Consider the following 15332-nt stretch of genomic DNA (forward strand, 5'->3'; position numbering starts at 1 on the left):
CTTAACCAACAATTCTGAGAATGTTTTCTCATGACACATTGTACTTCATGCTAGTGGAAAATTTGATTCTATACGTTTATTAAAGAATAAAACCAAATTTACAGAAAATTGAAAAATTCACAATTTTCTAAATCCAAATATCTCTGCTTGTAAGAGACAGCGATACCTCACAAAATAGTTATTAATGAACATTTGCCATATGTCTACTTTATATTGCCATACTTTTCTAAATGTCAATTTATTTTTTAGGACATTAGAAGGAAGGTTTAAAATTTTTAGAAAGAATTTTTCAAAATTTCAATTTTTTAAGGACCAATTCAGTTCTGAAGTCACTTTGAGGGGCTTACATAACAGAAACCACCCATTAAACTATAGTAATTAGTATATATGATATGTACTTGCTAGGACACAGCTCTGCCCTCAGCATGCTGATGTCTACCCCTGTCAATCAAGGGGAGGGGGGAGTGTGCAGAGAACAGGGGGGTTACAAAGCAGTGCTCCCAGGATTCAGCTCCTAGTGCTCCACCGTGCTCGTTTGCATATAAGTAAAAACTCAGATATCTCTGCAGCTGTTTAGCATACAGACAAAAGAAAGGTATCCTTTTAATCAGGCCTCATGCACACGACCGTTGTTTTGGTCCGCATCAAAGGCAGTTTTGGCGGCTCAGATGCGGACCCATTCACTTCAATGGGGCCGCAAAAGATGCGGACAGCACTCCGTGCGCTGTCTGCATCCGTTGCTCCGTTCCGAAAAAAAAAAAATATATATATAACCCGTCCTATTCTTGTCAATTGCGGAACGCACACCGACACCATCCGTGTTTTGCGGATCCGCAATTTGCGGACCCCAAAACACACAACGGTCGTGTGCATGAGGCCTCTGCATGATGAGCCCTACCAGCCAGTATGTCTGGTTTATTAGCATTTATCGTGCTGACAGAGGCTCTTTAAATAAAAAATTCAATCAGCAAGAAGTGACCAAATTATAGAAACACCCCTCACAGAATTTACCAAGGGGTGTCAGGCATATTTTGAAACCACTGGTGTTTTGCCAAAATTAATTTAGTGCAAAGTGAAAACTACAATGTTTCCAGATATGCCATTTCAGAGCCCAATATGTCGTCCACATTGTATGCCAGTGTGAAAAGTAAGCCCTCTTATTATGCTGTGTTTCGCAGTTGTAGAAACACCCTACATGTGGCCCTACTCTTCTGCCTGAATGTACGAGATGGCACAGGAGTGAAAGAGCAGCATGCACATTTTAAGAGGCAATTTGGCGCGTGTGCTGACAACTGTAAAGGCTCTGGGGTGAAATAAAAAATAGAATCTCCAAGAAGATACCCCATTTTGGAGACAATTATTGAACCCATTTTTTTTTTTTTTTTTTTTTTATAACTGTGAAGGCACAGCAGATTGAAAAATGAAAATTGCAAGTTTTCAACAGAAATGGCATTGTAGTTTCCAACATGCTTGTGCCATTAAATGTTTGGGTGGGTCCTACTGGGTACGAACATGTCATAAATGGAGATCTAAACTGCTGTGTATGCAGGGCGCAGAAGGTAAAGACCTTTTTGCTTTTGCAGCGCAGATTTTGATGGATTGGTTTACAGGCGCCATGCTGCCTTTGAACAGCCTCTGGGGTACCAGTACAGCCATACGGCTTTTATTTCTCTCTCAATAGTTGCCATTATTATTGGTACTATTTTGAGGTACATATGACTTTTTTGATCGATTTTTATTCTACTTTTTGAGAAGCAGGGTGAAGAGGCAGCAATTCCACCATTGCTTTTTGGGTTTTATTTTTACAGTGTGCACTATGCGGGAAAGGTTACTTGTTAACTTTATTCTGTTGGTCAATATGATTAAAGCGATACTGGTTTTATTTTATTTTTTAATTTTACTAATTTTACTAAAATGATTTTTGAATAAAAAACAATCATGTCTTTGTGTTGCCATTTTCTGAGAGCCATATTTTTAAAAAATTTTCTGGCAACAGTCGCTTGAGGGAGGAAACTTAAAAATTATTTAGAAAAATAAAAAAGTATTTCTTAACTTTTTTTTATTTTAGTCCCACTAGGGGACCTAGTCTGAACTGTTGTGTTTAGCAGCAGTGAAAATAATCTTATGTAAGTAATGCTCCTTAACCCCTTAAATACCAGGCCCATTTTTTGTTTTGCATTTTAATTTTTCCTCCCAATGTTCCAATAGCTATACATTTTTTTATTTTCTGTTCATACGGCCATATGGTGAGGCTTATTTTTTGCAGGATAAGTTTTATTTTTTAACAGCACAATTTAAATTACCAAGTCTGTTATTGAAAAAAAAATGGGGGGGGGGGAAACTTGTGGGATTAAATTGGTGAAAGAAAAAAAAAACAATTCCTCCAAGGTCTTTGGGGTTTTGACATGACAGCATTCACTGTGCGCTAAAAATGACATAACGTCATTATTCTGCGGCTCTATATGAATATGGCAATACCAAATTTGTACAGTTTATAAAAAAAATATATATAAAAATAAAAACCTTTGGGAAAAAAAAAAATCTAATTTTATTTGCATCACCAGTTTAACTTTTTTATATTTCCGTTCACAGAGCTGTATGCTTGTAAGTTTTTCCTCTGCACAAAATCCAATACAGTGGTCCCTCAAGATACAATATTAATTGGTTCCAGAATGACCATTGTATATTGAAACCATTGTAAGTTGAGTAATCGCTTCCAAAGCTCCAAAATGTCATCCAAGATAAGAGAAAATGAAGATTTAAGAAAAACAAGCAGATAACTAAGACTGATAAAACAATTCCTTACATAGAACAGTCAGGAATAGCTAATAACTAGCAACTAATACAGCTATTTTACCAGAGAAGTGGCCTTGATCGGTTGGATCCGAGTCTGAGACATTGTATGTGGAGTCTGGTTTCAACTTACGATGGGTCAGAAAAGACCATTATAATGTTGAAAATATTGTATCCTGAGGCCATTGTATCTTGAGGGACCACTGTCTATTAATGATCCTTCTAGAGTTTTCATCTGGCATCCCTTCACAAAACCTGTTTAATCAGGTGATATCAGATGTGCAGATGTGGAATAACTAAATCAAGATGATTGGCTAGGATCTTAGCTTAAATTTTTACATCCACATTAAGAAGGGAGATGGGTCTGAAATTTTTGGTGGGGGGGGGGGTATCTGGTGGCTTATCTGGCTTGGGGAGGGTTACAATTACGGTTTTCAACATCTCACTTGGAAAAGCTCCTTCGGACAAAGCTTGTTGTAAGGTGAAAAGCAAGTTGGGGATAAGATACCATCAAATACTTTATATTAAGAATTTGAAAGGCCTTCAGAGGCCGGGGCCTTGTAAGACGAAAGTGATCAAAGTGAGAGGTTCATTCAAGCGTTCTAACTGAGGTGCCAGATAATTTGGGTAAATTAAGGGAATAAGAATTTGAGAAGTCGTATATTTTGAAACCTGTGCACAGGTTATTTAGAAATGGAACCTTAGATTTAACCAGATTTTTTCTAAGTGCGTGGGCCAACAGCCTCCAAACCTCATTGTCTTAAGAGTAGTACTGGGTTTTAACCGGCTTCAATTGGTGTTATATATATATATATATATATCTCATTCTAGTTGCAGGCAAAGGGTCTTCAATTGGGCAGTACGGGAAGGGGATGGAGATCGTTTGTTAAGAAGTTCCAAATAAAACATGGTATCAGAAAACTTATTTTCCCAGTTTCTCTGCATTCTGTAGCAAGCTTTGATGAATATCCCTTTGATGAACACCTTGAGAGCATTCCAAAGAAAAAACTGACAGGACATGGAGTTTACATTTGTTTGAAAATAGTCAAGGCAAAGCGTATTTCATCTGTATCCAAGATCTTCTAATATGTAAGTATTGAGGCACGACAAAAGGCAAGAGATAAGAGTGTAGGAGTCTGTCATAGTGAGCATTACGGCCGCATGGTCAGAGCAGGTAATAATTTCAATCATAGCTGATGTAGCAGAATGAAGATAAAGATTTCTTCCCAAGAAGAAAAGGATCTATTCAGGAATATGTGTTATGAACTGGGGGAAAAGTGTATAGGGGCTAATAAGGTCTTTTACATTTAAAGAGGACCTTTCACCGATTCTTACCCTATGAACTAAGTATACATACATGTGGAGCGGCACCCGGGGATCTCACTGCACTTATTATTATCCCCGGGCGCCGCTCCGTTCTCCTGCTATGCCCTCCGGTATCTCCGCTCACTAAGTTATAGTAGGCGGAGATACCAGTCCCTAAGTTATGGTAGGCGGAGTCTGCCCTAGCGCTGGCCAATCGCAGCGCAGAGCTCACAGCCTGGGAGGTTATTTTCTCTCAGGCTGTGAGCTCTGCAATGCGATTGGCCAGCGCTAGGGCAGACTCCGCCTACCATAACTTAGGGAACGGAGATACCGGAGGGCATAGCAGGAGAACGGAGCGGCGCCCAGCGATAATAGTAAGTGCAGAGAGATCCCCGGGCGCCGCTCTACATGTCTGTATAGTTAGTTCATAGGGTAAGAATCGGTGAAAGGTCCTCTTTAAGAGCTACTTTCACACTCTGGTTTTTGCTGGATCTGGCAGGGTTCAGCAAAAACGCTTCTGTTACTGATAATAAAACCATCTGCATCCGTTATGAACGGATCCGGTTGTATTTTCTTTAACATACTCAAGACGGATCAGTCATGAACTCTATTGAAAGTCAATGGGGGACGGATCAGTTTTCTATTGTGTCAGAGAAAATGGATTCGTCCCCATTGACTTGCATTGTGGGTCACGACGGATCCGTCTTCCTCCGCATCCCGGGACGGAAAGCAAACTGCAGCATGCTGCGGGGTTTATTCTCCGGTATGAGAACGGAACGGAATGCATTTTGGAGCATTCCATTCTGTTCAGTTACGTTTTGTACCCATTGACAATGAATGGGAACAAAACAGAAGCGTTTTTTTCTGGTATTGAGACCCTATGACGGATCTCAATACCGGAATATATTAACACTAGTGTGAAAGTAGCCTGAAAGGTGCAAATTTAATAACCATGGGCAAAAGAATGGAAGCTGTAAAGGCTATATAACCATTCATTTCAATGGGGAGCATTTTCTTTTTGTTACACATGGAAAAAAGCAGCAGCATCTTGGGGCAGAATCAGCACTGAATCTCCAATTAAAATTAACAGGAAGCAGAAAAAATACAGCTCAATGTAAGGCCATACATTTTGTGCTTTATCCATGCGTTTTTTGGTGCAGATCTGCCTCAAAAACCTCAAGCTGAAAATTCAGCTTTGTATTGAAGTGAACACCCATTGGTTAAAAAAAAAAAAAAAAAAAAAAAAACACGCATGAAAAAACCACACAAACATGCGGATTCCACACCTATTTTTTAAACGTGTGAACTGGTTATAACCACAGTGTATATATGGTCATCTGAATGTGTGGGAATACTGAACAATAACAAAAAGGATAACGCGTGTAAGAAACAAAACATTAGTCCGAAGTCAGCCAGACATAAAGCAGACTACAGACAACGAACGGGGAAACCATTCACAGCTTAAACCGGGGAGAAACACAGTTCTTTCAGCGTGAAGTAACAGCCAGTGGGTAGGTTAAAAGGGTTTTTCAGGATTTTTTATTTTTTTTTATGATGACCCATCTCCTGGAAAGGTCATCAGTATCTGATCAGTGGTGGCCCGACAAACGGGACCCCGGAAGATCAGCTGTTCTGAGAAGGCAGCAGCGCTCCTGTGAGCACTACGGTCTTCTCTGCTGCTTTGCATATTAACCACCTCCAAAACGGCCTAGGTAGACCATTGTGGGTGTCAATCAATTATCTTGTTTTGCATCTGCTCAAATTCCTCAGCTAGGCCATTGTGGGCACCAGGGATGCAAATTCGCCCATTTTAACCTCCATCTGTGACACCCTGGGTTATGGTGAATTGAAGCTGGCTTATCAGCTGGGCCAAGTCACTGTGCATACATCTCCTGAAGGTAACAAGCATGCCTTTCAGGAGGTTGCCAGAAGCAGACTCACTGGAGGTTTGAAAATCTCTCAAAGCAACAGTTGCCACATCAGGAATACCAGGAAAGTCTGTGGGAGTCACCACTATGTTGTTAGTGCTAAAGGATGGGGATAAAGAGTGCAGTTCCATGTGGTAAGCGCTCTCTCAGGGCCGCCATTAGGCCGTAGCAGCCGAGACAAAGGTGACGAGGCATTTCTTTTTTGTGGCATGTTGACATTGCAGAGTTGTGAGCAGTAGCAGCAGGGCTAGAACCTGAGGAGCTCGAAGAAGCCGCAATTCTTGTCCCGCTGGTTGTCAAACAAAAAGTCTAGCTTACCCTGCTTCTTAAGACATCGATTGCCACAGGCAAGAAGTGGAACGGTCTAAGGCAGGAGAGACACCGATAAATAAAAGGAAGCTTATGTATTTGCTGCCTTTGCACTGAGGCGCTACAATCGAACGGCCATTTCTCTGAATCAGTAAGCAATGCCCCCAGGCCCCTTGTTCTTATCAATGATGCTTCCTAAGTCCAACATTACAAGGCTTTAATGTAGGATGTAACCTGCAGCAACTGGATATCAAAAGAGAATTGCCACAGGGTGCAAAGGTAGGCTAATAACTTTAGAATAAGGCAATTTTGATAAATGGTGGAAGTTGGAAAAAGTGATATAACAGCGGTACCTATTGGGCTGGATACATTGGTGGCACAACTCCTTTAATTTACAGAACAGGGAAAATGAAAATTACTTACAGGTAATTGGATTTTCCTGAACCCACGACAGCACCACGAGAGAGGATGGATACGCCCCCAAAGACAGGAAACCTGCGGCACAAAAAGGCGGAGACTCCTCTCTGCCCTCAGTATGACATTTCCACGGATTTGAGGAACTCCGCCGTATACGTTAGTTTACTTTTCTACTTTTTTTTTGCGACACCCGTGAAAACACTCCACCACCCAGGATAAAGAAAGAAGGGAGGGAAAAAATAAGGGTGCTGTCGTGGATTCAGGAAAATCCAATTACCCGTAAGTAATTTTCATTTTACCCCTCACCTACGCCAGCACCACGAGAGAGAGAGCCAAGGAAACTAGGGTGGGATGACAGCAGATAGCACCAAAGAATAAATCAGAAGAAGAGTTCAATTGTAACCGGTAGTTGTTAAAGAAGGTAGAAGGAGAAGACCAAACTGCAGCTTTACAAATGTCTTTGATAGAGACAGCCGCTCTTTCAGCCCATGACGTTGATACAGCCCTTGTGGAGTGTGCACGCAGACCCTCAGGAGGTTCCTTCCCAGAGGAAGAGTATGCCAGAGAAATAGCTGACGTGAGCCATCTTGCCAAAGTCTTCTTTGAGGCCTGATGTCCTTTGTTTTTTCCCTGAAAAAGAACAAATAGCGAGGAAGATTTCCTCCAGTCCCTAGTCTCATTCAGGTACTGAATGAGACATCTTCTGACATCCAGGCAATGGAAAACTTCCTCCCTTTCTGAAGATGGGATATCATAAAAGTAAGGAAGAATAATTTCTTGTGATCTATGGAATTTAGTAGCCACTTTAGGTAAGAAAGCCGGGTCAGGTTTTAAAATGACTTTGTCCTGTAGGATAGTTGTGTACAGGGAATTTATGGAGATCGCCTGGATTTCGGAGACTCTACGTGCTGAAGTTAAGGCCACTAATAAACATAGCTTTAGAGAAAGGAATTTCATATTAATTTGATGGATAGGCTCAAATGGAGGGGCTGTCAGGGGCTGCAGAACCAGATTTAGGTCCCAAGGGGCTATTCTCTGGGAAACACTAAGGGAAGATCTGGAAACTGCTTTAAAGAAATGCATAACCCAAGGATTTGACGCTAAGCGTTCGTTAAAGAGGGCCGACAAGGCAGACACCTGGACTTTCAGAGTGCTTGGAGAGAGACCTATTTCTAGCCCTTTCTGAAGGAACTCTAGCACCTTATTTAAGGGTGGAGAGCCTGGAAGGTTTTTAAACTGAAGACCTGCAAAAGACAAAAACTTCTGTCACGTTCTGGCATAAATAGACATGGTTATCTTTTTCATGCTTCTTAAAAGGGTATTTGTTAAGTTGACAGAAAATCCCTTACTCCTCAACAACTGCCTCTCAAGTTCCACGCCGTCAGGTGGAGGTTGTCCACCTGCGGATGGAAAATCGGACTCCGAAAAAGAAGATCTCGAGTTGCCGGGAGAAACTCAGGATCTGAAATCGATAACTTCCTCAGCCAAGTAAACCATGGCCTCTTCGGCCAAAATGGGGCAATTAATATTACCCTTGCCTGATCTTCCCTGATTTTTCTCAGGACTCTGGGAATCAGTGGGAAAGGAGGGAAGGCATAGGCCAGAGGAAAATCCCACCTGTGGAGGAAAGCATCCAGCCCACAGGGGGATCCCTCTGGAGACAGGGAAAATAACCTTTTCACCTTTTTGTTCTGAGCCGTGGCAAACAGGTCTATATATGGGAGACCCCAGCTTTCCGAGATCTGGATGAAGATCTTGTGGTCCAGACACCACTCCCCCTGGGAAATCTGATGGCGACTCAGAAAGTCTGCCTGGATATTTTCCTTTCCCCTGATGTGAACTGCTGAAATAGACCGGCATTTGCCCTCTACCATCTGGAGGATGTAACTTAGTGCTAGCATTAGGTCCTGACACCTGGTCCCCCCTTGCTCGTTTATGTAGGAAACAACTGTTGTATTGTTGGACATAATTCTTAGATCCTTGCCTATCCATAGTGGAAGAGCTTCCTGAATTGCCTGTTTCACCGCCATGAGCTCCTTCATGTTGGAGGAAGCCTTTATCAAGCTTTCCTCCGAACGCAACTGAAAAGATAGCTTCTGAATGTGGGCCCCCCAGCCCCATGGACTTGCGTCTGTTGTCAAACAAAATCTCGTTCTTTAGCCAAGGAAGACCTGGATTTAAATTGTCTGTCTTCAAACACCACCTTAGGTTGAGTAAGGTCTGGGAAGATATTGTGAATTTCATATCTAGAGGAAGACTCCCCTTCTGCAAAGTCTCCAGAATCTCCCACTGCAGCTCTCTTGTATGGAATTGTGACCAAGTGACAGCTGGGATGCAGGAAGTTAAACTTCCCAGGATCGACATATCCTTTCTCAAGGTGATCCTGGGATGATCTATTAAATTTTGGATCTTCTGTCGTATACCGGCTTCTCTTCGGTCAAAAAACACTTCTGGTGTCTGGAGTCCAAGATTAGGCCTAGGAACTGCTGACGTTGAATAGGCCTTGGCCTTGACTTCTTGTCGTTCAGAATCCAACCCAGCTTCTTCAAGATGTGGATTACTTCCAAGACTGCCAACTCGCAAGCTTTCTCTGTTTCTTCCACAATCAAGAAATAGTCGAAATAAGGTATAAACAATATGTCCCTTTCCCGCATGTGAGTTGACATTTCCGCTATCACTTTGGTGAAGACTCTGGGGGCCATTGCTAAACCAAATGGGAGCACCTGGAACTGCCAGTGTTTCAATACCCCCTCCATCTGAACTGCAAATCTCAGGTATTTCTGATAATCCTGATGGATCGGAATATGAAGATAGGTGTCCTTCAGGTCCAGAACCGCCATGAAGCCTCTTGGGAAGAGTAGGTTTATAGTTGAACTGATGGTCTCCATTCAGAACTTTTTCTCTAAGAGAAAGTGGTTGTTTCTTTAAATTGATTATGGTTCTGTAGGAACCATCTGGCTTTTTTACTAAAAAGAGAGGAATAAAACCCCTCTCCTTCTTGATGCTTTGGGACTGCCCCTAGGACCTTCTTTTCTATTAATGACTGCACTTCTTACCTGATCGCCCCTCCATCTTTTTGCGCTGCTTCCGTAACCACAAATTTTAAAGAAGGATTTAAACGAAATTCCAGCTTTAATCTCTCTTTTAATGTGTCCAGAATCCAAGGGCTGCTGGAAATCTGGGTCCAGGCAGGAAGAAAGTGTTTTAACCTTCCTCCTACATGGTCCCTGGCATCATTGCTGTTCAGACTTCTTATCTCCTCTGGTTTGTTTGTTGAAGAAAAAACCTCTAGCTCCTTCTCTCCGGGATCTTGGTTTGTAAGACTTTTCTTCCTTAGTATTTTCTCTGTTATTCCGAAAGGAATGGAAGGTGCGAAAGGATCGGTTGGGCCTTTCCCTGGAAAAAAAGGCGCCCTGTGTAGGAAATTTTTCTCTTTTTGTCAGCAGCCTTATCTAGCAGGTCATCCAGAGCTGATCCGAATAGATACTCTCCTTCACAAGGCACTGCACATAGCCTTTTCTTAGACTGTAGATCACCCTTCCAATTTTGTAGCCATAAGGCCCTGCGAGCGGAGTTAGCTAGTCCTGCCGCACGAGCGGACAAATAGTGTCCGCAGATACATCTGCTAAAAAATCTAATAGTAGGAAGACTAGCTAAAACGTCCTCTCTAGGGCTCTTGTTCTTCATCTGTTCCACTAGATCTGACAACCACATAATAAGGGATCTGGCAGTACAAGTTGAAGCGATGGAAGGTCTGAAGGAAGATGTCAAGGCCTACCAAGCTCCTTTAAGGAACCCCTCAGCTTTTTTATCTAAGGGATCCTTTAAGGACCCCATGTCTTCGAATGGAAGAGCCGACTTCCTAGCTTCCTTAGATATTGCTACGTCAATCTTTGGCGCTTTGTTCCAGACAGCGGCTACGTCCTCTGAAAAAGGATATTTCCTTTTTAAATTTTTTGAAATAAACAAACATTCTTTTGTTTACGCCATTCTTCATTAATTAAGGCTGATACATTTTTATGCAAAGAGAAAGACCTAGACTGTTTTGTCTGCAGCCCCCCAAACATAATATCCTGTACCAATCTAGCCTCTTTTACGTCTTCTATTCCCATGGTTGCTTTGATTGCTTTTAAGAGTTTACCCACATCCTCCATGGGAAAGAAAGCTCTCTTAATTTCATTATCGGAATCTGAGGAGATGGACGAAGCGTCAGAGTCCAAACAGAAAGACTGGACTTCCTCCCCCTCATCGGAGCCCGACGAAACCACCTTAAATGCTTTTTCCTTTTTCTTAGATTTAGCTTCTCTGGAACTATCAGGCTTCTTGGAGGATAAAGAAGCGTTAATCTCAGCTCTTACAAAATTTTGCAAACAACTATAAAAGGATGGAGTCTCCTCAGCCACCGTTTTGTCTATGCATTGCTGGCATAACCTCTTGCTATAGTCAGAAGCCAGAGATCATTTGCATAAGGCACATTCTTTGTGATGCCTCTTAGAAACTGCTTTTTTAGGTTTTTCCTGCAAAGACACATATACAATTGTACATCAAAAGATGGTCATAAAACATGTGGCTACACAAGCCTCTCACCCCTCCCTGGTACCGAGGTCGGGTTGGCCGCCGGGTCCTCCATAGCCTCTTTTCTTTCTTCCTCCATGCTGTCTCCAGACACTGTCAGCCCTCAGTGTCTTACAAATGCCGGCAGCCATTTCCAGAAGTGGTGGATCATGTGAGCGGAGCAAAGACTCCTCCCCCTGGCCAGATCTTCTGTCCTCTGCGCTGACGGGTGCTTGCTATTGCACCGAAGCATCGTGCCCCCCAGGGCTCAGGAACGCTGAGCCATCGCGCCTCTGCTCGCGCCCCCCGTGCACACAGCGTGCCGCACAAGAACAGGGGACCGCAGGTAACAGGGCAGCCTAGAGAGAGGAGGACAAACCACAGGCTTCCCCTCAAAGACAGGAAACCATACTGAGGGCAGAGAGGAGTCTCCGCCTTTGTGTGCCGCAGGTTTCCCGTCTTTGGGGGCGTATCCATCCTCTCTCGTGGTGCTGTCATGGGTGAGGGGTAAATGAGAGTTTCAGAAGTCTATGACATGCTCTTAAGGCACAGCAGCACGTTTAGGATCCATACCGGGCATTAGCTTTAATAAGATTTAATAATTACTATGCCCATAAGGCTTAACCTAACTTGCATTTTACCCCATGTAAAAACTCACCCGGTCACGGTTATTTCTCAGCAGTGATACATTAGCTGTGGGAAAGGAACACAGGATTCCAGGTGATGGGTCACACGTGGAGCTGAAAACAGAACACAAAGTTAGAATACTTCATAAGGCAGAGAAATAAATCCTCTACACAGGATTTTGCAAACTATCTATCTGTAGTAACCATATAAACCAAGAGAGGATCTCTGGTGAAGGGTGAAATTTTTAATTAAATTTGAAGCAGTGTCTACTTCTACACAGATCAGTCTTTTCGTGGTCAGAGGGAGGATCATGAATGTCAGTATTACAGCCCATTTACAGAAGTACACAGTCATACCACAACTTACCTCAGAGTACTGTGTACTGTATTTTAATTCCAGTTGTGTGAAACCGGTTTAGTTCTGGTCATTTCCCAGGACACAGGCTAATACTGCAGCAGCAGCATCCGGGTCCTGACTGCCACTAAAGGCTGATTCACACAACTGTAATTGGCCCGAGAGAGGTGTCCGACACAAGGACATTGTGTTTCCTGGACCCATCATGGTCATGTGAATAAGCCCTTAGGCTCTGTTCAAATTTCCGTTACAGGCTGCGTTAGACTATCAGTTGGAAATGTCAACATATGACCAAAAAAATAAAATAAAGAACGCCACAGCTATTCTTCCCGTCGAAATTAATAACGCAAGGACAGAAACCCTGCTGACCCTTTATAAGAGAACGGGGCCAGTTGTGGACCACTGGTCTCCACCAGGACAGATCCAGCACTGCTTTGCAGAGGCAAAAAACAGAAACTTTCTTGGAAGTATAATCAGAGCCTAAGCATGTCACTAAACTTTGAAAACATTTTTTGGTATATCATAGTGCTCACACACAGCTCTCTCCTCACTGCAGGAGATGGACTCAATAGAAAGTCTATGGGTTCATCTTGGTCCTGTCTCCTGCAGAAAGGAGGGAGACAGCTTCTCTCTCCTCATTCTAGCGATCAGTGGGGATCTCAGCATACAGACTCCACCTGATCAAAACCTTTGATATGCCGCTATGATATATCAAAAGTTTTTCAAAGTTCATAGACACTATAAAGGGGTGGTGCCAAATTTTCAAGTTATTCCTTATACAAAAGGAGTAAGTAACTGATCGGTGGGTTACTAACCTTTGGGACCCCCCCAATCCTGAGAACGGAGGTCCCGTTCCCCTGTCCTCATGGAGTGGCAGGCTGAGCATGTGATCTGCCACTCCATTCATTCTCTATGGGAGATAACCAAGTACAGCTGGGACCCCTACCAATCAGTTATCCTCTATCCTGTGGATAAGGGATAACTTGAAACATGGCACAACCCCTTTAAATGTTCTGGGACATTTTGGAGTGTGTCACTTTTTTTTCACTTTTTTATTCACATTTTATAAAAAAAAAATTGGGTAAGTGAAGCGATGGAAAAATGGAGAATCAGCCATTTAGATTTTTTTTTTCCCCTGTTACGCCATTCACCGTATGGGATACATATTTTTATATTTTATTTTAATAGTAAGGGCGTTTTTGCATGTGGCGATGCCCATGCTTCTTATCATTTATGTAGTTATTTTTATTCTAGGGAAAGATGGGTGATTTAATTAATATTTTTTAATAAAAAAAAAATATTACTTTTCAGCTCCTCTAGGAGACTACAATATGCACTAGATTAGATTTATTTTAGCCTATACTGTAGTTCCAATAGAATTACAGTATAAGCTCCATTTGCAGTTATCCTATGCTGGCTTGCCACCTGCAGGCCTCCATAGGAACTGCAGCTCTAATATGCTGGGACTCTTCAGAGAGACTCAGCGCATTAGAACTAAGGACCGGATTCCCTGATCGCTGCAAAGGGGAGCCAGTCCTAACCCAGGGGCGCGCCTGCCAAGGTTTTTCGCCATTTAGATGCAGTGGTCACACTTGACCACAGCATCTAATGGGTTAAATGTCTGCAATTAGCTGATTGCAGACATTAGCTGTAGGCCTCTGCTGTTTGAAACAGCAGAGACCCGGCGGCTACGACACCCACTCACAGGCTCCATATTTAAAGATCCTCGTACATGTCCAAGGCCTCTTGCACACAACTGTATGGCTTTTTCAGTATTTTGCGTTCCGCAAAAAATGGATCAGCAAAAAATACAGAAGACGTCCGTGTGCATTCTGTTTTTTGCGGAACGGAATAGCTGGCCCCTTATAGAACAGTACTATCCTTTACTGTTATGCGGACAAAAGCACATGTTCCATAAATACGGAAACGGAAGGCATACGGAGTAACTTCCATTTTTTTGCGGATCCATTGAAATGAATGGTTCTGTATACGGAACGGAAAGTAAGCCTATTTTGGGCCTTACTGACCAAGAGATTTTTTTCATCATCTTCTTCCAAGAGCTATAACTTTTTATTTTTTACGTCTATGTAGCCATATGAGAGCTTGTATTTGGTGGGACAAGTTGTAGTTTTTAATGGTGCCATTTCTGGGTACACATAACTTACTGGTTAACTTTTATGAACACTTTCTAGGATTGGGATAGGGAAAAACATCAATAGTGCAACTGAGTTTTTATATTCAAAATCTTGCTGCGTTCATTTTTTTGCATAAATAACTTTATTCTTTGGGTCATTACGATTACACAGATACCAAATGCATATAATTTTATTGTTTTACCATTTCGGCACAATAACATTTTCTTTTTTTCTAAAAAAAAAGGAAGAAAATGTTTTTGCATCGCCGCATTACAAGACCCTTAACTTTTATTTTTTGTGCTGGGTGAGGGCTTGATTTTTGCGGGACAACATGTAGCTTTTATAGGTACTATTTTGGGGTACATCATTTTTGATAAATTTTTATTCCGTTTTTTTGCAGCAAATAAGAAAAAAAGCAGCAATTCTGGTATTTCTTTGGTTTTAGTTTTTTACAGCGTTCAGTGAGGATCGTTATGGACACGGCAATACCAAATATGTGGAGAATTTATTTTTGCAATTTTTTGCCATAGAAAAGTGATTTTTTATTTAAAAAAAAGTGGTTACTTAGATTTTGTTTATTGAATACAGTTTAAACTTTTTTTTAACCATTTAACAGTCCCACAAGGGGGCTATAATAAGCGATCTTTTGAGGTCTTCTAAAATACACTGCACTATTCCTGTAGTTCATTGTATTTTAACCCCTTAGGTACCGGGCTCATTTTCACCTTAAGGACGAGGCCATTTTTTGCAATTCTGACCAGTGTCGCTTTATGTGGTGATAACTCTAAGGCTGGGTTCACACCAGAGCGTTCTGAAAGGAGCGCTCTGTATGCGCGATAGTACGGGCGTTTACAAGCGCGCATACAGAGACAAGTGAACACACATTGTCGCGCGTTCCCGAAAGTCTATG

At 42.1% G+C, this 15332-nt stretch overlaps 1 protein-coding gene across 1 annotated transcript in view; it reads right to left on the bottom strand.

The window, feature by feature from the left end:
- Positions 1–15332, bottom strand: part of BSCL2 (BSCL2 lipid droplet biogenesis associated, seipin) — a 94187-nt gene that overhangs the window by 46259 nt on the left and 32596 nt on the right. The window contains exon 3 of the mRNA XM_040409023.1: positions 11965–12046. Within this exon, the coding sequence (XP_040264957.1) occupies positions 11965–12046 (82 nt within the window). The remainder of the gene's footprint in view (positions 1–11964; positions 12047–15332) is intronic.

This window comes from Bufo bufo, chromosome 10, assembly GCF_905171765.1.
Source record: "Bufo bufo chromosome 10, aBufBuf1.1, whole genome shotgun sequence".
In the NCBI taxonomy this organism is placed as follows: Eukaryota; Metazoa; Chordata; class Amphibia; order Anura; family Bufonidae; genus Bufo; species Bufo bufo.